At 38.3% G+C, this 25318-nt stretch overlaps 1 protein-coding gene across 1 annotated transcript in view; it reads right to left on the minus strand.

Annotated features, from left to right (window-relative positions):
* Window positions 1–25318, minus strand: part of FREM2 (FRAS1 related extracellular matrix 2) — a 166105-nt gene that overhangs the window by 14239 nt on the left and 126548 nt on the right. Inside the window, 9 exon segments of the mRNA XM_038573169.1 lie at window positions 340–532; window positions 10947–11278; window positions 12870–13001; window positions 15429–15732; window positions 17622–17780; window positions 19496–19618; window positions 22992–23182; window positions 23722–23886; window positions 24676–24873. Coding sequence (XP_038429097.1) covers window positions 340–532; window positions 10947–11278; window positions 12870–13001; window positions 15429–15732; window positions 17622–17780; window positions 19496–19618; window positions 22992–23182; window positions 23722–23886; window positions 24676–24873 — 1797 coding nt within the window.

Here is a 25318-nt window from a genome sequence, read left to right on the forward strand (position 1 = left end):
ACACATTTTCTAGAATCTAGGAAACCCATAGACTGTGTTGTGTAATGCATAAATGATCAATCACCTTACAATGGACTATAAGGGCTAAATATCCATGAAATGTATACAGTATACTGCGGTCACATACTATGCGGAATTCGAGGCACTGATATGATTTTGCTTTTCCGTGGCAAAATGAAAAACAATCTTACCTATTGAATATAAAAATAAAATATATTAAAAGTCGCTTCTATTATTCTTAGCTACGGTAAAACAAAAACAAAAACAAAAACAAAAACAAACAGACCCTAAGTAAGTCAGCTAGGATAGGAAAACTAGTCTTCCAAATTACTAACCCACCTTGGAGCTCGGCTTCTGGTGGGCTGCCGATGCCCTCATTCCACAAGATGGCAGTGTCATACACGAAAGTCAGGCGGAGCTCCGACTTCAAGTCAAAATGCTGCCAGCCCCCTACGCCAACGGGGGAATGGAACACATACGAAACATACAGAGGCACCCGAAGGGTCACATAGGACTGCACCAGATTCAGGACCTAAAGCGATAAAACGATACCTGTCAGCAGGATTCGGGGTTAACTAGCTTTGCAGAAGCCTTTTTCTCCTTTCACTCAATGAGACATTTTGAGTGGCCACTGAGGAAAGGAAGCGACAGCATTTATACTCTTGCCCCCTGACAATCTTAGAACAATGAACTAGTTGTTATCACATGGTCTTCCTCTGCAACACAGGATATGCGGTCGAAATCTTGAAAGTAAATTGCATTATTTGGGGTATATTACACCTATGCAGTCCTTTTTGTTTCATAACAGCTTTATTAAGATATAATTCACACACCGTATAATTCACCGATTAAAGTAGACAGGACAACTGTATTTAACGTATTCGGCTTAGGTGGGGGGATGCAAATTCCACCCACAATCAATCTTAGGACACTTTCGTCACCTCCAAAGGGAATCCCAAACCTATTAGGAGTCATTCCCTCCTCCTCCTCCTGGACCCTGGCAGCCACTAGCCTCTTTTCTGTCTCTTTGTATTTGCCGGTTCTGGACATTCCATTTACATGAGTCCTACAATTTGTAGTCTTTTGTGACAGGCTTTTTTTTTTTTTTTTAACTTATGTTTTCAAGGTGCATCCATGCTGCTGCACATTTCAATACTTTTATTTCTGAATAGCATTCCTTTGCATGCATATGCTGCACATATTTATCTGTTCATTCGTTGATGGACAGTTGGATTATTTCCTGTTTTGAGCTGTTATGAAATAACACTGCTATAAGGCACTTTTAAATTATTATATAAAGAAGACAGGAGAGATTTAGAAGCAGACATGTTTAGTAATGACATGTAATACTTCATATGTCCCCAAAATAATTAGTTGAAATGAAGTGTCTCATTCTGAATTTTATACTTTCCCTTTTCAGGTATTTAGCAGGTGAGTTAGGAGTAGTGGAGGATAAACTAATATTTATTTATTGAGCCTCTAAGTTCACAATAAAAGCTATTTAATATTTTTAATTTTGATATTTTTATTCTCCCCCATAATTATATTTATATGTATGTGTGGATACCTGGAAGGTTGGATGGCTGGGGGATGGATGGATGGATGGGTGGATGGATAGATGGATAAATGATGCACAGAAAAGCAGAGAGAGGAAAATTAGGGTTCAAAGAAGCAAAACAAATTTCCCATAGAATTCTTTAAGTCTCCTGAACGGCCCTGCCAGTATTAGAACCCAGCCTCTGGCCTGTGTTTTTCTATTCTGTCACACCTCATCACATTCCAAACAAAGCTGAGGGCAGTCCTGGGATCACCTAACCAACCTTATCATACTTAATTCTCAAAATAGCTGGGCAAATATAGCTATCTTCTTCTACACAAGAGGTGATGGACCTCAGTCAGATCATACCCTTTAGACGTTCCAGCTGGGCTTCCTGATACCATTCTAATTCTATTTCCACACTGAGCTGGTAAAAGAGATCACATACATTTGTTAGTGAATAATATAAACCATGATAACAATTTATCGCTTTGTCAGAGAGTAAAAAATAAACTTGTTAAATTACAAAAAAATGATGACCTGAATTGCCAACAAAAATACATAGAAAGAAAACCATCATCTGGGACACCTGGGTGGCTCAGTGATTGAGCGTCTGCCTCTGGCTCAGGACATGATCCCAGGGTCCTGAGATTGAGCCCCCCCGTATCGGGCTCCCTGCAGGGAGCCTGCTTCTCCCTCTGCCTGTGTCTCTGCCTCTCTCTATGTGTCTCTCATGAATAAATAAGTAAAATCTTTTTAAAAAGAGAAAAAAAGAGAAAAACCTTCATCCAAGCAAATTATTTGACTCTTAGCTGTGTAGCATCCAGCACTCCCCATCATCCTCTAATCCAGCCAGTAGAAGAGTGGCTTAGCAACCAAAGTACTTTGAGATATTTATTAGTTAACAGTCAATATTACTGCAGTCAGTGAGAACTTGATCTTGTAGTGCAATTTTAACACTCAGTGTAAAGAAGAGTGATTAAGTCAATGTATATCCCACTGGAAATTAATGTTTCATCCTATGATTTTAATAAACCATCGTCTTTAAAAAATTAGGCTTTAGGAATGAGTTTCCAATTAAACTTTCTAGTATAATTTTTGCCAACATTATACTTTATCAAATGTTACTGAGTGTGCTCTTTTGGAGAAAACTATAAATACTCACTTCCTATGAATAATTTACATGGCGCAAAGCTCCCTGACCAATTTTTATTTTCTTTCATTTGATTCTTGTGATAACCTGGAGTTTGACCATCTCTGGACATGGAATCAGCATCTTGTTGCATTTTCTTCTTCACCATGGCCAGGCCTTCTTTGTCTGCTTGGAATTTCTGTCTAGAGTAATTGGTACCAATGGAACAATGTCAATTATCTAGATCCCCTACCTGTTCATTCTTGTAAAACTGAAGAACGCAATGCCGTCAATCTAACTTCTGGACATCATCTTAATGAGGACTTAATTTTCTTTCAGGCTGCATCACAGGGATTTTTAAAGTATTTGTCTATACTAAAAGAAATAGATGTTAAATCTGGTATACTGCTCTCAAAGCAACTGTGACATGACAAAGGAGTTTACATGTCCTTACAGATGCTTGAAGTTTCTTCAACAAAACCAAATGATACTTCAAATTCCATGTTTAAAGGAAAAGTAGTGATGCCTGGCTGGCTCAGCGGTTGAGTGTCTGCTTTCAGCTCAGGGTGTCACCCAGGTCCGGGGATTGAGTCTCATATCATGCTTCACGCAGGGAGCCTGCTTCACCCTCTGCCTCTGTCTCTGTCTCTGCCTCTCTTTCCATATCTCTCATGAATAAGTAAATAAAATCTTTAAAAAAATAATTAAAGGAAAAGTATAAGATACAACTTTTCTAGAAAAGGTCACTGATATAAATTTCTAGTACTGCTGCTGCTGCTACTAAGTGGCTAATAATGGGCGCCAGTATATATTTGGAGAGTATTGCCAGCTGAAGAGACCAAAGAAATTCTGCTGGGCTGTGTCAGGTGGGGAGGACATGGGAAGAAAAGGAAGGAAAATAAATATGCTAAATTAGAAATTATACATAGAATGTCACCTAAGGTGGGCACTGGTGTTGAGTTAAATCACACTAGATTGAATTCTTCACTCATTCGGGCATCCAGTTTAAGCTACCCAAATTACATACTTCAGCTTTATTGAAGTAGGCAGTATATATACACACTGTTTCTTACAGAAATTGGCAGTATATACATGTACTAGTAAAAACTATCTATATTTACTTTGCTTCTCTGTAACTTTCATTTGAGCAAGGTTGTATTCTACATGTGTTGAACTTCAGCCTGTGAAGAACTCAATTGGCTTGCCCAAGATTATTCAGTACAATCAGTGTTAACACCAATTATCTAGACCAGCACTACTCAACAAAAATACAATGTGAACCACACATGTAATTTAAAATTTTCTGGTAGCCAGACTTCAAAAAGTAAAGAGAAACATGTGAAAACTGATTTTAAGAATAGTTTACTTAATCCAATATGTTAAACATATTACATTTTAATATGCAATAAATATAAAATAATTTTTGAGATTTTTTTTGCTACTCTTTGAAATCCAGTATGTATTTTACATGAACAACACAGCTCAATTTTGAATGCTCTGTAGCCACACATGGCTAGTGATTACCATATTGGGCAGCACTGATTAGACTCTTCTAACCAAGGTCTTTTATTAGACCATGCAGGCTGGAAAACAATGATTATTTTAAAATACTTTATAATCCAGTATCTACCCACCTTTATGTGGGATATGTGGTTTGTGCTCACTTCAAAGGTTACAAATTGAACTAGAGCTGTTAGAATATTATCTGAGGGCTACCAGTGGTGTGGATTTCCCACTGGTTGAAATTTCTTTCTGTTGTTCCTTTTGTTTCCAGAAATGTATCTATGTCATCAAGATGGTGGTGTTTGTGACTGTGTAAAGATGCTCATAAATCTCAATAGCTTGCAGTAAAGCATGTCCTTAGCCAAGGGATTAGCAATACTAGAAGTCTACACATCAAGGAACACTTGGAAGAAATAAACATTGGCTTCTGGCCAATTACAAGCCTTTCTGAAGGTCAGTGGGCTCAGGATGCCCAAAGGACACCCTGAAATGAGGTAGGGTCAATATTGATCCACAAATTCTATGGTATTAAGGACAACTCTATGGCATATTTGTGATAATAGAAATTATCTAAATGACCAACAACAGAAGAATGGCTAAATAAGTTATGATGACCCACAAGGTAAAATATTATGTAGCCATCAAAAGTCATGTATCTAAAGAATTTTCCTTGTCATAAGAAAATGCTCACAATGTTAAGTTAAAAAGCAGTATACAAGATGGCACAAATAACATTACACTGCTGCTATTAAAAATGTGTATGTACGTTGGAAAGCATTAGAAAATCTGTCTGTGCACAGTGATAATGGAATAATAAGGTTTGTTTTTACTTGTTTTTAGTTCCCCAGCTTTCCGTGATGCTATCACTACTCTCACTTAAAAAACAAAGAAACTACATTATTAAAAAATAATTTACAAAGTTGACAAACTGAGAAGCAACATGCTCCAGGAAAGTCACACATTCTGGATTCTTCTTGCTATTTCTTGTAAAGTGATTTAGAGTGACGTACATGTGAAAAACACTAAATTCAAGGACTAAGCATAAAATAATGGGATGGAAAAAGATGACTTCTAAAGCATATCCTTGCCCCAAAGTACCATGTTTCTAAGTCAAACACACAGTAACAAGGAAGAAAAATGATTCCTCAAACCAAATAACTAGGAAAAAACACATTTACTTTTCCAAAATCATTCCTTCTCCTAAGTAAATTACAATTTGATGTTTCAAGTGCACTTCCTTGGGGTTGCATTTCTGTAGCTTATTAATGTTCCTTGAACGATGTTATCAGTGTTTATGTAAGATTCTGACCTCACAACACCAATAGCCAGGATCCTGAAAAGTGAAATGAACTGAGGGCTTTCACTTGTAAAAGAAGTTGTTTTCTTTTCTTTTCTTTAAAGATTTTACTTATGAGACACACACACACACACACAGAGAGAGAGAGAGAGAGAGAGAGACAGAGAGAGATAGAGAGACACAGGCAGAGGGAGAAGCAGGCTCCATGCAGGGAGCCCGACGTGGGACTCGATCCCGGGACTCCAGGATCACGCCCTGGGCTGAAGGCGGCACTAAACCGCTGAGCCACCCGGGCTGCCCAAGAAGTTGTTTTCAAGAGAAATATCACCACCAAAAATATCCAATGGTTTTAAAAACTTGGTTTAACTTTAATAACTATTTTGCATCACAAGTGCTTTTTTATTGTACACCAAAACAATTTAAGTTTTTATTTACAAAACACTGTTTTGTCACATACAACATACAGTGGAGCAGTACTATTTATTTATTTATTTATTTATTTATCTCTAGTTTTCTTGCTACCTGCTTCTATACGTTAAAATCATTAAAAATGATTTTAGCATTGCAGATCATTAGAAAAGTCTGCGTTTCTTTTTCTTGGCAAGTAAAATTCTTAACTTTTATAAGAATGGGGATTGAATCTTAAAATTCTACGTGGTATGGTCCCTGGCATAGAGTAGATGTTCAGTTCCTTTTTCTTTAATGAACGAATGCGTAATGATTAAGGTGGGAAAAGCAGAAACAGTTTTAATATCAGCTAAAGCTGGCTCTAGTCAAACTGCATAAAACTTAATAAAACTTCATTTGTTATTTAGAGGTCACTATCTTGGATATTTCAAGAGATTCCTTCAGCTTGGCAATTCTTTCTTAGAAGTTAAATAATCTGAATGTGAGAGGTTAGGGAAGGTAGAGAATCTTTTAGAGAGTGTTAGAAACCGCTTTTCAGTCACAAAAAGAAATGCAGGGGCTTGCCAGTGTTTGTAGCGGTAGCTTTCGCCACTAAGAATGCACAAAGAAGAAAAGTCAGATGTCATATTGTTCCTGGGGGAAGCAATTACCAGTTAGTAAAATTTGTTTGTATAGTGACTGTGTTGATCTAAGGTGCCAAGTCTAGAAAAGGGCTAGAAGAGACAAAGCCACATCTATTAAAATACTTGGCTGGGGCTGTCTGCACTTGGCAGAGGACAAACAACCTGGGCAGAGGACCTGGGGCAGCACTGGCTTCCTTCAGGATCTGTTGTCCAGCAGAGTGACCAACACACCCATGAAGCTGCTATGAAGCACATTTAGCTCATATTGACGGTTTATCTTTACTTTTCCCCATTTTCCCATCCTAAATTTGGAAACGTAAAAGTTTGCAAAACTCTTATGAAACCCTAAAGCAGAATCTTTTCACCAAGTGTTTAGTTTGTTTTCCTTCAGATGTAGCCTCATAAAATGTGTTTTCATTTCTATCCGATCTGCTGGTACTCAGGTGATGCTGGAAACCACTGTTGGTAAGGCACCGACTTGTATAATTTTATCAGCAAGGGTGTAGATGTAATCTGGCATGTGTTTTCATGACCTCTGTAGGGCAGCATTATGGTCCCAAGGATAGACAGAGAAGTTCATTTGCCTTTCTTGCAATTGTATCTGTGACCGCATCCATTCCTCACACACACCCAATAAAATGACATTTAATTCACTTCATTAAATGTCCAGACAAGAATCATGATGTAACTTGGTTAAAAGCACAGGCTTACAAGCAAATTGAGTTTGGGCACATTATTTGAATTCTCTTTGCTTCAGCCTCCTCATCTCTAAAAAGGGGGAAAATTCATAGTTATTTCATAATGTTGCGAGGACAGAATTTGTGGAAATATGCGAAGTATTTAGAAGAATGTGGGCGCATGGTACACATTAAATAATTGTTAGCTATTACTATTATAATCATTGTTGTTATTGTTAGTACAATGATTAGGTATTTTCTCTTCTCCTGTAGAACCAAAACTAATGGGGACCATCAGGGAAATATCTGAAAGAACTATATTTTTTCCAATTTTAATTATTTTCTTCCTCCTCACCTATATTTAAGCAATGTGTGTGTTGGGGAGAGGTGCAGATTTAGGAGCATATCAACAGCTAGGAAAGAAGTAGAAGTTTAAGCCCAAGGAACAAAGTGGGGGGAAAGGAGATGACCATCTTTGAGCTCTACTCTAGAGCGAGCAACATGTCTTACTAGATTATATTAATGTTTAGTTTACACTGAGGCTTTTAATGTTTTATAACAAGATTCTGAAATTTCGGGATGCCTGGGTGGCTCAACGGTTGAGTGTCTGTCTTTGATTCAGATGATCCTGGGATCCTGGATTGAATCCCGCATCAGACTCCCTTTGGGGAGCCAGCTTGTCCCTCTGTCTGTGTCTCTGCCTCTCTCTCTCTCTCTCTCTCTCTCTCTGTCTCTCATGAATGAATGAATGAATGAATGAATAAATAAATAAATAAATCCTGAAATTTCAATGATTTACATTGAACCTGGTCATCTATTTATGTTGATCATCATGGTGATGCTATTAAATTTATTTTCAACAACGCAAAAGCAAAACAAAAAAAATCCTTTCAGAAGAAACTCCTGTAACCATCAGGCCAGCTTAAGAAGGTAACACAAACTAGTTAAGAAGTGGATGGGATAATTCTTCTATTCCTAGTGTTAGGTAACACAAGCCTTTCAAGTAGGTAAATTTTAACCGAAAAACCTGCAGTTGCTAGTTTTCACCTAAGGGAGCAGAACCACTGGCAGCTCAACTATAGAAGCAGGGCAGTGACTTTCCCAGCTGGCAGTGGTAATGGGAAGGAAAAATACGAGTTAAACAAGTAAAGAGAGGAACAATATTTAGCAAATACACAAGTGGCAAAGTACAGTCAGTTTAGCTGAGCATTTTATGGTAAGATTTAGTCAGAAAGATAAATGCATCAGAGGGAATGGGTTTGTATTTAAAATGCCCTTCAGATCCTGGGGACGTTGGCAGATGTAACAGGACAGGACTTGAGCGGGCAAGTGCAGGGTTCTCATTAGAGAGGGCTATCTGGGTTGCAGATAGGAAAAATCAAAATGTGCTGGCATTTTGCGAGATGATGGAAAACATTCTTGAGAGTGAAAACAGACTATAGAGGAGGTAAGACCCACAGAAGAGCCCCATGGTAGAAAGTGATCGTTAACAAAGAGCTAGAACTAAAATGTAATCCTACCACCATATCCAATTTTGTTTATGTGGTAGATCCTGTGACTTACACAAGATCCTGAGAGAAGAGCAACCAGAAAGAAAACAGGGATGATTTAAAAATGGATTGAAGGGGCACCTGGGTGGCTCAGTCAGTGTTTCAATTCGTGATTTTAGCTCAGGTCATGATCTCAGGGTCATGAGATCGAGCCCCATGTCTGCTCTGTGCTGGCTATGGAGTCTGCTTCAGATTCTCTCTCTCCCTCTCCTCCTGCCTCCCCACCTCACCCTGCTCCCACTGCTCACGCTTTCTCTTTCTCTAAAAAAAATACAAAATACAAACACAAATACAAATGGATTGAAAACAAGCTCTGTGAGTAACAGTTAAAGGAACCAGAGATATTTGACCTACAAAGAAAAAGGCTGAGGTAGATTCATTATTATGAGTCTATTTTTATTCTGGGGGCAGGGCTTTTTTTTTGCATGTCTTTCTGGTGGCAAAGATCCACTGGGGAAGAAGGACCGAAGAGGTAACACAAACAAGAGCTTATGTAATTTGCCTGAGGACGCAAAACTAAAAAAAACATCAGAGCAAAGCCAAATCTTGGTCTGCATTTGCTGGGTTCTAATACCCAAACCCTTTCCACTATTCCACCCTGTGTTCCTATTGGTGTTTGGGGATTTTCACTAATCCATGCAAATCTCTAAATATTTTACTGCTTTCAGAGGAGATGGAGATAATGTCTTGGGGTCCAATAGTCTCCAGACATAATGACTGGCTGCCTATTCCACATCAACACGAGCTGAACGTGTCAGGTTTCATAGCTCTGCCATGGGGCTAAACTGATACTCCGTTATTATCTCCATTTCTCACACTACTACTTGTTTTATGCTTTAACAACACAAGGATATAGCATGGACAAAATTGGCTTTACTGGGGTTAAATCTTGAAAGACTTAGTAGAGGGCAGCTCCAGTGGCGCAGCGGTTTAGCACCGCCTGCAGTCCAGGGTATGATCCTGGAGACCCAGGATCGAGTCCCATGTCGGGCTCCCTGCATGGAGCCTGCTTCTCCCTCCACCTGTGTCTCTGCCTTTCTCTCTTTCTTGCTGTGTCTCTTGTGAATAAATAAATAAAATCTTTTTTTTTTTTTTTTAAAGAAAGACTTAATACATCCTGGGTACCATTCAAAAATTTAATGTGTAAGTCGACTCACATAAGCTCTTTGTTTGTTTTTTAAATAAATTTTATTTATTTATTCATTCATGAGAGACACAGAGAGAGAGAGAGAGAGGGAGGCAGAGACACAGGCAGAGGGAGAAACAGGCTCCATGCAGGGAGCCTGACATGGGACTTGATCCCAGGTCTCCAGGATCATGCTCTAGGCTGAAGGCAGCGCTAAACCGCTCAGCCACTGGGGCTGCCCATAAGCTCTTTTGTTTAGTCCAGAGTCATGTTTAGGACAGAGTCATGGCTTTGGGTCTGAACATTCATCATACTTTTGAGCCACACCCAGCATATTTCAGATTCTCTATCATAACTACTAATGGAGACCTTGCTTCCTTATCATGTTGACAACAACTCTGTTGATGATGGTGGGGGTGGGGATTGTGTGTGCATGTGTGTGTGTGTTGTGTATGTTATGTGGAAATGTTTGTGTAGTACGAAGAGGAGTCAGTAACTGTAGTGGAGAAATAACAATAAGCTTTCAATAAAAATACTTTGACTATGGTAGTGATGGAGAAATGAAGCAGACTGGGAGGGAAAGGGAAGGAAACTAGGGAAGAATAAAGAGGATAAAAGGAGAGTAAGATGGCAGAAGAAGAAGAAAAGGAGGGAGAAGAATTGGATTGGCCCTAAGGATTGTAAATCCTCACTTTAGATGGTTTAGGACACATCATAGACATCTGTGTGTGTGTGTGTGTGTGTGTGTGTGTGTGTGTGTATGAAATGATAATGTATACTTTGAAACAAAATCAGTATTTGGATTTTTATATCAGAGTAGACTTGGGAGTTTATGGCAACAATTATACAGTGACCTTTTGATATAAAGATAATGTTATAAGCCCATTTGCTAAAAAAATGTGTCAAAAATTTAGACAGCTTGGTTCAGAAATAGACATGAATTTTCACACCACCCATGTGAGTTCCCGCTCCTACTTAATGATCTATGCCACCAAGATGAAAGACTGGAGTTGGGATTTAGTCCTCATCTGTATATCTGAACAAAACCAACTGGTTTTTCCAGTGACGAAGCTCAGATGTTCAAAATTCCTACCTGTCCGTCTGTCCCGATGGTTCCTCCACAGTTGGTGAGAAGTTCTGACATGTCATAGTAGCTAACAAACTCCCATAAACAGGCTTCCAGGTTCAAGTTTCGATAGAAGCGTAAGGTACTGGAACCTCTGATAGATGAGCTGTACTGGTAAGGATGAGTCTCTCCAATTACTTCTGGATTTTTCGTAGCATCAGTTAAGAAGCCATGGTGAGTCTTCACTTCAGTGTAATCTAGAAGATTGGAGCACTGGTGGTTTCCAACTCTTGAGCCATCAGGACTGAGGGTGAGCTCAAAGTTGGAAAGCTCTTTAGTGGAGATCACAGGGAGCATACCTGCAAGGAATTGTAACCATGTTGCCACTGTCACCAGCAAAGGACTTAGAACACTTATTTCTTTATCCTCGAGAAGACAAGTGTTATAAAATACTGTACAGTGATTACTACCAACATGGTGTCCCAGGGATCTCATGGCATTTTTCAGGAGATCTGTAACATTAAAGCTATTTTCATGATTCTAAAGACATTATTTGACTTTTCCAGCATTATTCCCTCAGTAGCACACAGTGGAGTTTTTTAGAGGCTACAAGTCCTCATATATTGCCATAGATTGAATGCAGAGGTAGATAAAAGAATTCAGCTGTGTTTTATGAAGCCAGCCATTAAGAGTATTTTCAAAAATGTAAAAAAAAAACAGCAATTTTTAAATTTCTAAGTTATAGCTATTTTTCTGAAAAGCATGGTTTTCACATTAATATGTAATAGATTTGTTATTTTTAAATGAACAAAAAATAAGTATTTAATAATTCCTTATTTTCATTTTAAATCCAGTCAATATTTATAGATATAACTCATAAAAACAATAGGCCTTTGAGATCCTATTTTTGAGGATGTCCTGAGACCAAAATGTTTGAAAGCTATCACTATACAGTATAAGCTAAAATATTTTAGGATTTGTGGGCCGTAAGGTCTATGTGTCAACTGCTCGAGGTTGCCATGGTCAGCCGAAAGTTGCCACAGATGATTTGTAAAAGAATTAATATAACTGTACAATAAGACTTTGTTATGGACAATGGATTATAATTTCGTATAATTTTCATGTTCCATGAAATACTGTTTTTCCCTCAAACATTTAAAAATGTAAGAAATCCATTTTTTAGCTTGAAAGACCATATGAAAGCAGGCAGCAAGCCAGATTTGGCACAGGGGCCATAGTTTTTTGAGCCCTGGCATGAGCAATGCAGCAAAAAGAACCATGAGAAAGGTGTTTTCCTGGAACCTTTCCCATCTCTTGCTCTCAGAGCAGAACTCTGGCCTAACAAAAGAACTGGTCAGCTTCTATCATGTTCTGGCAGAGCTGTGGTTATTGACCACATCAGACAATGCAAAGGAGTAGCATGAGGGACCAGTCTTTTTTTTTTTTTTTTTTAAGATTTTATTTATTTATTCATGAGAGACACAGAGAGAGAGGCAGAGACATAGATAGAGGGAGAAGCAGGCTCCCTGCAGGGAGCCCAATGTGGGACTTGATCCCAGGACCCCACAGTCATGGGGTTATGGCCTGAGGTGGAGGCAGATGCTAAACCACTGAGCCACCCAGGTGCCCTGGGACCAGTCTTTCTTTAGGAACCATTATAAGGGGACACCTGGGTCCCCTGGTCACCTGGCTCATTGATCAAAGTCTGTTCCATCGTGCTTGGACAATGTATTAAATTTATTTAATTTTACAGAATGCTTAAATCGTCAGACTTTTAAAAAACAAGATAGAAAGAAAGTAGAATGACTTGAAAGAAACAGAAAGGCTTGAAGATCATATTGCAAAATGAACATTTATCATCTGCTTGGTGATTTCAAGTATTCAGTGGAATCAACCAGGTGATGAGGAGCCCAAACCACTCCCATGGATGTGCTTACGCAAGCCACCTACCATCTATGTGTGGCATCGTGACGGTGAGCTTGATAAAGTTCGTGTACTCTGGGTCCTCGGGGCCTGTGTAGCGCAGCTTAGCTGAGAATGGCTCTGCTCCCACTGTCCCTGGCACCCTGGGCTGACAAAGACCTCAGGGAAAAATGAACATATTTATGCTAAAAGAACGTCATAGACAACACCTAAAGAATATTTTTAAGCTAGACACTATAATTTTTTAAATAATAAAATCAAAAGTTCTCTGTGGACTGAGGCATGGCTAAAAGCAGCTATAAAAAAGTCAAAGGTCCTGGTGTGAGAAGTAAGTATAGCAGACAGTTTAGTAGCTACTTCTTATTTTATAAGGTTTGAGGAAAAAATAGTAACTGTCCAATGTACTTTAATACACACTGGACATTCTAGGTTATATTTACAAAATCATTTTAGTATAAAATGTGAACACAGTGAAAAAGGATTTAAGCCAACAGGAACAATAGCCAAACTGTGGAAGGAGCCTTCGGTGTCCATCGAAAGATGAATGGATAAAGAAGATGTGGTCTGTGATTACAATGGAATATTCCTCAGCCATTAGAAACGACAAATACCCACCATTTGCTTCAACGTGGATGGACCTGGAGGGTATTATGCTGAGTGAAGTAAGTCAGTCGGAGAAGGACAAACATTATATGGTCCCATTCATTTGGGGAATATAAATAATAGTGAAAGGGAATATAAGGGAAGGGAGAAGAAATGTGTGGGAAATATCAGAAAGGGAGACAGAACATAAAGACTCCTGACTCTGGGAAATGAACTAGGGGTGGTGGAAGGGGAGGAGGGTGGAGAGTGGGGGTGAATGGGTGGCGGGCACTGAGGGGGGCACTTGACGGGATGAGCACTGGGTGTTATTCTGTATGTTGGTAAATTGAACACCAATAAAAAATAAATTTATTTAAAAAAAAAAAGAAAACCAACAGGAGAAAGTAACTATAGTTTAATTGAGTGAATTGGATGTTTACCCTAGAATAATATACCTATGACTAGTCATAAAGTAGCATTATTTATAATCAAATAAACTAAAGGTGTACTTATTTTTAAAGCAAAAACTAAAGTCTCCTTAGAATCAGAGAACAAAATGTATACAGCAGAGTTTTCCCTCTATATAACTTCTTACGGCATGTGAATTATAAGTTATAATTTATAATATACACACTGATACAAAACATACTGATACTGATATGCACATACACATACTGAAACACATGATAGTGTAAGATTATGTTCTATTAACCATCTAACTATCTCTCAGTGAGTCTCTTTTGACACGAAAATCTTCCTCCAATGTGTCCTTCTAAAGAATTGTGATGTTTTCATTTTAATGTTATGGAAGGGATCAAGATGCTGGATTATAATCAAGAACACAATATATAATCTCTTTTCAATTTATACATAACAAAGGAAATAGACAAGTATTTATTAGAATAGCAGTAAAATCAGAGGCAGGCTCCAGAACCTGGGCTGCCTGTTTTATTAATACGGGGATTCCTTTTAAGGCATTGCTTAATTGTTTTTCCTTTTGGTACCAACTCAATAGTTTGGCTTTAAGAGATATTTAACAACCATGTGTTTTAATTCTAACAAAAGAGCATGTTTACTATATATGTGTTTACTATATATGTTATCAATAAATATTCGTCCTGAGTATATAAAGGCGGGACGTATAACCTTTCTTTATGCAACAATGGTTCTTTATGAATCAGTGTATGTAAATAAAGTTTTAAAAACAGAATCTTATAAACAGACTTATTTTAAAAGTCTAACTTTAAAGTTCTTCTGCAGAGTGAAGGATTAATATATAAAGTGGATTTCTTGTCTTTTCACGGCTGCTCTAGCTACATTCTATTCTCCACCCCCGATGTGTCTGGGCTCCAGCCCCGGACACAACCTCCCTTGTAATCACAAGGTGTCGGCACCTGTACATATCTCTGCTAGCACTGTCATTCATCCCTCTGTCCCGGTCCCCAGCAAATTCCTACTTGTGCAATAAGCAGCTCATCATGTCGGAGCCACGTTGTCCAGATCTGACCTTTGCATACCATCCTGCTTCCTCTCACATGCTCCCCCATTTCTCTGCTTGTAGTTTCCAGAATATTTGGTGTTCTTTCCTGCTTCTATGAGTCATTGCTCATGTTTTTTTCTCTCTGCTATTTTCAAGATTCCAGTCTCCTGACCCACTCAGGGTAGAACTAGTCACTTCTACTGTGTGCCTTTTCCGGACTAATAAGGTTTATCTGTGTCTTCCGCCTGTTCTCCTCGAGAACAAGAGTCTTGCTTCCTTTTTCTTATCGCCAGCAGAAAGCATAAAGTCTGGCATATAACAGGTGATCAAAAAAAATGTGTAATGAATACACATGTATTTTCTAATGAGTATTTCTGTAAACATGGACATCATTTTTTAAGTACTTGATGGCAAATATTAAGGAATGCATGCAGGCATTTGGGAGAACTAATCACCAGAAATCAGATATTCATAATATTCCATGGTATTTCAGTGGTCTTAATATGAGAATGGTAGCGCATTACCTTCTTCTCTGCCGATGGTTACAATAGGGCTCATCAGCTCCAGGCCCTCATTGCCATTGGCATTCACAGCACGGGCCGCACACTGCACTCTGGAGCCGGGCTGGAAGTATATGGAATCCAAGGTGATCATCTTGGACGATGTAAAAAAGGTGTCAAAGTCCACTTCTCTCATGGGGCTGGTCACACCATCAGGGCCAGCGGGTGCACTAATTAGCCATCGGTACCGGGTCAAGGTGTCATTGATATTTTCACTTGCACAAATAGAACCTGTTTTGTCATAGTCTGAGTATTTAGGGTTGCAAGCCTATGGGAAACAAATAACCTGTTAGGGCCATAGTACAGAACAATGTGGAAGTTACACTTCTCAAGCTCTCTAGCCTAGTGTTTTCCTTGATGCCTTTTTCCATCTCTACACGCTATTCATGCAACCTTCACATTTCTATTCTAGCCCTAACAGTGTTCATGGACTCTGATTTCAAACAGAGTACTGGACATTTCCACTCTAACTTGATGCACATAAACTTGTTATGCTCTGCATCATCTCATGAATCTCCAAGTCCCAAATCATTCTTGTTCTCCCTCCCTCCCTCCCTCCTCACTCTCACCCCATCCCCCCTGGTCCCCCACTTCCAGTGGGTCAGTGTCCTTGGCTGACTCTCTTTTGCAATGTTCAAGTTGGTGCCTTCCTTCCCATTCCCATTACCACTTCTTATCTAATTCGGGATCTTTCTAGTCAAGTGACACACTGTTGCAAGGTGACACTCCAAAATACCCTCTTCTCATGCCATTCTTCTGTACAAGATCCCCCCACCACCCAACCAATGAAATCCACAGCCCTTAACATTTGTTTATTTTTTTTAAAGATGTATTTATGTATTCATGATAGACAGAGAGAGAGAGAGGCAGAAACACAGGTAGAGAAAGAAGCAGGCTCCATGCCGGGAGCCCGACGCGGGACTCAATCCCGGGGCTCCAGGATCACGCCCTGGGCCAAAGGCAGGCGCCAAACCACTGAGCCACCCAGGGATCCCCTAACATAACATTTAAAGACCTCTATAACTTGGCACCAAATCATTATTTGTGCCTTGGTAATTCAATAAACATTTATTGTGTGACTATTATACGTAGGGTCATTTTACCAGTTCTGTTGTTATACATCCCAGTTTTGCTCACAAGGAGCTTATAATTTAGTCAGGAAAAGGCAAGTAAAAAAAAGTAATAATAATATGCCATTTTAACAATCGTTAAAAAAATATTTTATTGGGACACCTGGATGGTTCAGTGGCTTGGCGCCTGCCTTTGACCCAGGACGTGATCCTTGGGTCCTGGGATCGAGTCCTGCATCAGGCTCCCAGCAGGGAGCCTGCTTCTCCCTCTGCCTGTGTCTCTGCCTCTCTTTCTGTGTGTCTCTCATGAATAAATAAATAAAATCTTTAAAAAAGTAATAAAAAAATATTTTATTTATTTATTCATGAGAGACACAGAGAAGCAGAGACACAGGCAGAGGGAGAAGCAGGCTCCCTACAGGGAGCCTGATGCGGGACTCGATCCCAGGACCCCAGGATCATGCCCTGGGCCAAAGGCAGGGGCCAAATCACTGAACCATACAGGTGCCCCTAATATGCCATTTTTTAATGATAATCCTCTAGATGTAGTTTGTGTTGTAATCCCTTCTTCCTGGAACAGCCTCCCCTTGTCTCTTTATCATAAACTGTTAAAACACCACATAACCACCCCAAGCCTCTCCTCACACATGGAGCTGCAGCTCTAGCTGGTTTGTGACATTCTCATGGTAATGATCACTCTTGCCCTCTGGTAGAGTGACTGACTCCTGAATATTTTTCTCTTCCTTATTTTTAAGTTCCTTGAGTACAGAGTTCAACCCTTATTTATTTTTCTATCAATAGCAGACCCTGAGATAACACAAGATAACACACTGTGTATGCATCAGTTAATAAACCTTTGTTTATTTGTTGGATTGGATAACCTTTGTTATTTGTTTGTTGGATAAGGAAGAAAAATGGGAGCTTTATGTGATTACTGTTATATTTTCCTATCGTTCAAAGCTTATACCTCAAAGTAGTCCCACTTTTTTTTCTTCATGGCAAAGCCAATACTATATTGGTTAACATCTATAATTATTTTAAATAGCTATTTAACAATTTTTCTCAAATTTTTCAATTTCCTACTCACTGTAATACAGACAACAGGATAGCCAGACACAGGTCCTGCACTATCTTTAGCTCTGGAAGTGTCATCATACATCAGTAATGACACAATTTGAGGGACAGATGGGAAAGTGACTTCCGCCATGCTGTTCATTTCTTCTATATACACAATGGCTTTGGTGACCTACAAGGAAAAGATAATTATGCGTGATTATCAAAATACTTGGCTCAAGGAGTATCATTTGTACAGTATGATACCTAGGATGCTTGACAAGTCCCTGGCTTCATTATGATGAAAACTATCACTCGCAGAGCTCCAGCAGGGTAACAGGCCCTTTGTAGTTTGTTCTAGGTGACCCTGACACTTTGGCCATGTCTTATGGCACTGGGGGAGGGCACATGAGCCCAGAGCAGCATGGGTTGACCAGTAGCCCATGAAGTATTTGGGTTCTAATTTTTTCTGCAAATTGGGATGATTGTAGCTAAATCTGTCTTGGGTTATGACATGAAAGATCCATGAAAAAACCAGTTAGTTGGCAGGGGGAAGAAAGCAGGCTGAGGAAAAGCAGATCCTAGGGGTCATGTGATAGCATAGTCATGCTGACATGGATGCTGGCAAATATCGAGGCTTTAAATGAGCTAAGACCATTAAGGAGGGCACTGGATGTGAAGAGCACTGGCTGTTATATGCAACTGATGAATCACTAGCTTCTATTCCTGAGATCAACAATACATTATATGTTAACTACATTGAATTTAGATAAAATTTTTAAAAATAAATGAGCAGAGACCAGAAGTGTAGCCTGAAATCTGGGCAGAGTGAGATACAGTCACAGGCAAGAAAGGAATCTGGAAACATGTACTGGTAAGCTGCCAGGACACCTTGCTGATATATTTGTCTTAGCTCCTGAAAAACCTTCCAATATCTTACATATCATAGGTTGCAAATCTCTATCTACCAGCATTTGTAAAAGAAGCTATCACCTGAAGAGACTTGAATGAATCTCTGTTCCTTTCATCCCAAAGAGCTTAATAGAGTGCTCCATAAAAGTAACACTAAAAGAATAACTTTTAATGGGATCAAGACTTACAAAAAATATATGTGGAAAAAAATTTTCTGCCCATACTTCTTGATTTTTAAATATGACTTAAAAAAAAGTAAGGCACTGTAGCAGAAATACCATCAAGTAGTAAGGATTACAAAATGATAAGAAATACTTAGGAGGAAACAATCTCCCCAATTTGATCTCCTACTAAAAGTAAAACAAATAATAAAAGAAAGAAATTTAAGTATGGGTTTATCAACATCGGTCTGTGTCTACAATTATTTAGTTTTAAAAACTATTTGAGGTTTAAAGTTCAAAATTCTGTGGAAAAATGTTTACCTTGAAGAAAATCTGGTTGATGAAACTATGAATTTAATAAGCACAGAACATCAGTATTAGGATCATAACATTTTGGTCACTGAGGCTCTGGGCAGCAAGTTGATAAAACTAGGACTAGCAGTGGGAATTGTGAGGGTTAGCAAACTGTGTTGTGGATGATAATGTATGTTTTAATGAGCAGCAACCCTGAATTCATAGTCTCATCTTTGTGCTGAGATGATGCTCTCTCTCTGGAAGTGAGTCTCAAACTCAGCAGTTGCCGACTGAAATGGGAAGGCTAAGTGGGCTGACATAGGGCTCACTGCCTCTAGTCTCTGAGTTTCTAGACACGTGATTTTTCAGAGAAAAAGTAATAGGAACACTATTTATGAGGTGATAAAGGGATTATGCACATCTCCTTTATCAAAGGCTTGCACAAAATCCCATTAGTCAATTGTACACAATGTGATGCTCAGACCCATTTTCCTCGATTAAAATGCTGGCTCTGAATTCATATCCATGTTCTGTTACGTACCTGCGTCTCTGCCACCATGTTCTCATCGGGTTTTAGGTGGACAGTGAAGGCCTCTCTCATCTCTCTGATCCCATCGAAGATTACTTCAATGTTAACAATATGCTGGGTTTCTCCCTCCTTAAACTTCAATTTCTACAAATGCAAAGTCACAGATTTGAGACTTTTACATGTGAATATGTGAAGTTTGTCTCAAGTTTTCTTGACAGTGACTCACAATGAGGAAAACACTGTATGCTGTGGCTCAGTATATTTGTGCATGCGTGTGTGTGTGTGTGTGTGTGTGAATAAAATGGAATCATGAGTTTGAAAAATATCACTTTTTTTCTGCTGTATGTTTTGCACCCAAATATTTTCCATTCTATTGCATCTCATCCAAAGAAGATTCTAATCAGAAACTACTAAATTGATTTGTTGACTCACAGCCTGAAAAAACACTGAGTTGTGGAACAGAAGATTAATCATGCTAATACTGAGGCATAACCAGATAAACTGGCCTCTTGTTTCCAGAATTTCTGAAATGACAGGACACAAGTCAAGTGACTACAGTGGCAGATATTAAGTGTGAATGTGAATGGCACGTATAAGTGTATATATGGATAATAGAAGGTGGATATAAGACTGCTGAGCTTTTTAATATTAGATCAAATTATGTTTTCAAAAGACTTTTTCTGTTGTTGATGTTCATCTTGGAAATGCAGAAACTTTTTTTGGTAAATGTCAATAGGTATGCTTCCCTTAATCCTGTCCCTCCTCACTAAAATATCTGCTATATTGTCATGAAAATAAACTCAATTATAAGAATCCTTTTTTTAAATGATTCATTTCAGGGACACCTGGGTGGCTCAGTGGTTGAGCATGTGCCTTCAGCTCAGGCTGTGATCCTCAAGTCCTGGGATCGAGTCCCACATCCCCACATCGGGCTCCGAGCTTGCTTCTCCCTCTGCCTATGTCTCTGTCTCTCTCTGTGCCTCTCATGGATAAATAAATAAAATCTTTGAAAAAATATCAAATAAATTATTCATTTAAGAAGTCTTAAAATATTAAAAATTCAATGATTTTATTGAACTCAAGAGTCAGCAGCTACCCAATACTATAAGACTTGGATAAACTATTTTGTTGGTTTTACTATACCTTTTGAGAAACTGGCTCAGAAGAAAAATAAAAAAATATAATGCATAATTGTTCCAATTAGAGAATATAGCAGATGCTGTTTCTGATGCAACTGAAGTTCAATCATTATAATTCTAAATTATAAATTCTTTAAAATGTGGCAGAAGACAATGTGTCTTCAATGTGTTTTTCTTCTGCTACCTCTATTTTTTTTATTGTCAATTATGAAAAAGATTTTTTTTTTGAGTTAGTCATCCAGATTCCTCTTTAAAGTAAGTTCTGTTTCTAGATATAGCCATTTTCTACATTAGCCTTAGCATGCTGTTGGTCTTAGTCTTAGTATTAGTCTTAGATTTCTCACACTCTGAGAAAGAATTTAGGGTTCTTGTGTCAGAGGATGAAGATAGGTGATTATTACTGGCTCACCAATGTGTTCGGTCTGACTTGTATTACATTTCATTAGAAAATTAGTTTCTAGGGGCGCCTGGGTGGCTTGGTCAGTGAAGTATCCAACTTTTGATTTTGGCTCAGGTCATGATCTCAGGGTTTTGAGATCGAGCCCCGTGCTCTGCACGGGGCGTAGAGTCTGCTTAACATTCTCTCTCTGCCTCTCTCTCTCTCTCTCTCTGTCTCCTTTCCATTTGAGCACACTCTCTCTTAAAAAAAAATTAAAAACAAATAAAAACAAAGAAGATTAATTTTTAAAATGAAAAATATCTGAGGGTTTCAGAGGAAAATACAGATTTTTTAAAGTTCTTTTGCACATTCCTGCCTGGCTAAAGTCTGCTGGTCATGACAGTACAGGCTTTTCTCAGCAGGGAATGGGCTTTCTGATTCAGTAATATTCCCATCATGTCAGTTCCCCCTCATATTTCACTCATTGAGTCTGATGCTCAATGGACAGAGCCACCCAGGAACCCCTGATATGTTTAAATTATTGCTTTCTTACAGTACACATGCTAGTTGATAGTTAAGTTTCTTCAATTACTTTAGTCCTTTATCTGCCATTTTAGATATTTTTAGCACAAAAAATATTTCAAGTTTCTTTTTTATCTTCATTATTTCTATTTATTTGTAAGGAACTGACCTCAGTTTTGACCATAAGGGAGGAATTAGAATATGGGTCAGAAGAGATTAAATTTTTTTATCATAAGCACTATAAACAGCATGCTTACATTTATGGATTAAGAGACACAAGCTGATTTACTGTCATTTAACCTTGTTCTGACATCATTGGACAATTTGCTACAGAAGTATAACTTTTATTTATGCTTCAGCAAAAAGAATTATTTTGTTTCTAAGAAAAAATCTTCTGTTAAAGGTCATATTGTCCATCTTTAGAGGATGTTTCCTTAATGTAAAATCTGTTCCTGCTCATTATAGGAAGACTAGGTTTTTCTAATTTAGTGGCTAATCGGTTTTTTTTCCTCTCCTTTTGGGTTGTAGGTGATTTATTTCGAATGTTATCCTTCTCTGCAGTGAGAATAATCTGAGGATAGCTCTGAAGCTCTACTGTTGTCCAACTGTTACCATATATGCAAAGAAAACAAGCTCCTTTGTAGAAGATGTTCTTTTTTCTATTGTCTCATCAACTTTATTCCTGACTTAGTAAAACCTATTCGTCACTTTCTAAACTTTTTTTTCACAAGTTAGCAGATCAAGATGAATGCCTGAAGTTCTAGGATCAAGAACTACCAACAGGTAGTTAAAGGTGGGAAACTAGAAACAAAGTGGATAAGTAGAACTCTACATAATTTATAAACTTAACTTTGCACATCAATTTACATCTATTCTGTCAACAAATAATTCATAGAGAACTGATTTGTATTTATTATTCATAAAAAATAAATACTGAAATGGTTCAAAACTTTGAAAGAAGAGGAGGATAGATGAAAACACCCAAAACGAAATCCTAAGGCCTGGAAAATTCATGATCTCTTTGGTTGGCATTCCACCAACCTTTTATTGCCCTCCATTAACACAAAATTTTGTAGCTTAAAGTTTTAGATCATTGGTGTTCTATAAACTAAAAAAATATCTCAGCTATCCTGAATATTTTCAGTGTACCAGAATATTCTAGAATAGATTTTAGTATTTAATTACCATAATGAAGGTAAAACCTATTAAAAGTAAGAATACATTCAGAATATAAAGTTATCTAGTCTATTCAAAATTTTCCTAAGTGCTCACACATAAGCCCTGTAAACCAAAAAGGGAAATTCTGGAACTAAAGTCTATTGCCTTTGTTTTTCTGAAGGAACTTGAAATTAATGTAAAGGAGTATGACTATTTTTATTTCACTTGGATATTTCCCTTCTTTTTCTCAAGGCTGCCAGTGCCAATACATAGTGGGAGCACCACCCACCTGGGAGCAGACCCTGGGAACCCCCATACCTTCTGACACAGGGTGATAGTCTTCTCCAGAAGTGGCTGAGCCATCCTTGGTGTGGACTCTCACAATTGAAACCTTTGAAGTATCTCCTTGGCGAATCACTGGAATTTTTACAACCACCGACTGTCCTGGTTCCTTGGGTTCGCTCACGCTAAATCTGGTTTCTCCAAATTTAATAACAGTCTCTAAAATTGTGGGAAATATGGACAAATTAAAATGTAAAGGAAATGTTTTTTCCTCATTTCTAATGTTTTGTTCTATATGAAGAGAGATTAATTAGTACTACACTCCTGGCTTCTCTCTGTCCCCTCACTCATCATTATTGGTGAGTGGGTAGGAGAAACCCAAGTGTTCCTTCCTTGGGATTTAACCAGCCTCAGGGAGCATGCACTCTGGGCAGCCTCTATGTGCCATGAGTCTTATGGGAGCGGGCTCCTGGGAGTGGGAGAGGAGGGAAAAACTGCTGGCCCAGGGCTACCTCTACTCTACAGAAGGTATGAACATTTGGGATTTGCCAGTAGATGTAAAGCATATTCTCCAACATAAACTTTCAATTTTAATCGTTTATTTGGTTTCCTGTTGGTCTTAGTCTATTTTTCCTATTTCTCAATTGCTTGAAAACCCTAGTCTGAAAAAGAGGGTTATTTTCTGAGCCACTTAAAATGTTAACATAGATGGAATTCAATTCCTAATTTACAAGTGAGGACAAGAAATAACTCCTTACTATCAGCATCATCTTGGATCCTTATCAGAGTTTCATTTTGTTCCCCAACTGCAGCCCCAAAGGGGGAGTCGCTACTTGGGGTTCCAAGAACCAGGCGGAGTTCCTCTACCTCTTCATAGAGTTTGTCATCCATCAGCTCAAGTACACAAGGCTTTTCAGTCTCACCTGGAGCAATGATGACAGCATGTCTGTTATATCCATCCCACCATCACATTCCAATCACATCCCAGGCCCAGAAGGATATATGAGCTACCAGAATATAAACACCACAAGGACAAGAATGTTGCCTTTTTCCTGCTCTACTGATAGGGCAAAAGATAGTATCTGGCAAGTAATAAGCCTCAATAAGTATTTACTGAATAATGGCTAAACGGTTGAACATATGCATTGAGAGCCCCTATTTGTATGGGGAATTTCTTTAATGTCTGTTTTTAAGTTTTGCCACTCATCTTAGAAAACAAGTAATAAAGAGTAAATACCAATTTTATGTATGAATTTCTAGCATTATGATCAGGGACCAAAACTTAGCAGCCTTGTACAGGATGATCAGAGTTAATTTCACACAGGGATTAGTTTCTAGTACAATTACTGGATCAAAGTGATCAAACATTTTAAGGCTCTAAATTCACATTAAAATCGTCATGCCTATTTCCTTTCATTTCTCTCATTTGAACACTATTTTCCAGCATTGCAAAATGTACACATTTGCTGTATCACCGAATACCTTTTGAATAAACAATACGGCACATCGCTGGAAACTAATTTGTAAAATGATAAACCAAAAAGACACTGATTCAATCTGTAACAATCCACTTCCCCTTATTATCTTACAGTACAGAGAAAGCCATGTCATAAGCATGTTGAAGTCAAGAACATACATTTTCCTGATACGTATTTCTAATCAAAAACATGGCTTCCTCAAATTCCAAATAAAAATGTCAAGCTCCACCTTACCAGGGAGGAACAGGATGACAGAGCTATCAATGTTTGGACGTTCCTCAAAGTCCGTCATCACCTGTGCAGACCCCTGTCGTGTGTAGCATCTCACTGAAGACCTATAGTGAATGTCTCCACTCCTGTGGATCATTGCAACTATCTGCCCATCGTTTTCATTGCCAGTATATACTCGTTCTTTGAACTGCATCTTAGGCACTGCAAAAACAAATGAACGCGTGGATCAAGATGAACAGAAATTTTCTTAAGGAAAATGGCTTTCAGAAAGCATGGTTTAGCAGAAAGAATAACGAAACAGAAGTGAGCACTGGATTCCAGTTTCTACCCAGTCTCTTGACAATACTTTGGCCTTAAGCAAATCACTTCAATAAATTGCTTTGATTTTCTTATCTGTGAAATTCTGCTCTATTTCATGGAGTAGGCAGATGCAGTGAAATGCTAAAAAGTAGATAAGACCAGAGACTTTAAGATATCCATATCTATCATATGTTGCTTAATCATGAGCTTTTCAGAATTTCTGAAATTTCTGAATAATTTCTGAATTATTTCCAAGTAACCCTTAATATTGTGCACACACTACAACCATAGACCATGTTAGAAAAGTTGATAATAGATACAGTATTATACATATATTATATAAAGA

Source organism: Canis lupus, chromosome 25, assembly GCF_011100685.1.
Source record: "Canis lupus familiaris isolate Mischka breed German Shepherd chromosome 25, alternate assembly UU_Cfam_GSD_1.0, whole genome shotgun sequence".
Classification (NCBI taxonomy): Eukaryota; Metazoa; Chordata; class Mammalia; order Carnivora; family Canidae; genus Canis; species Canis lupus.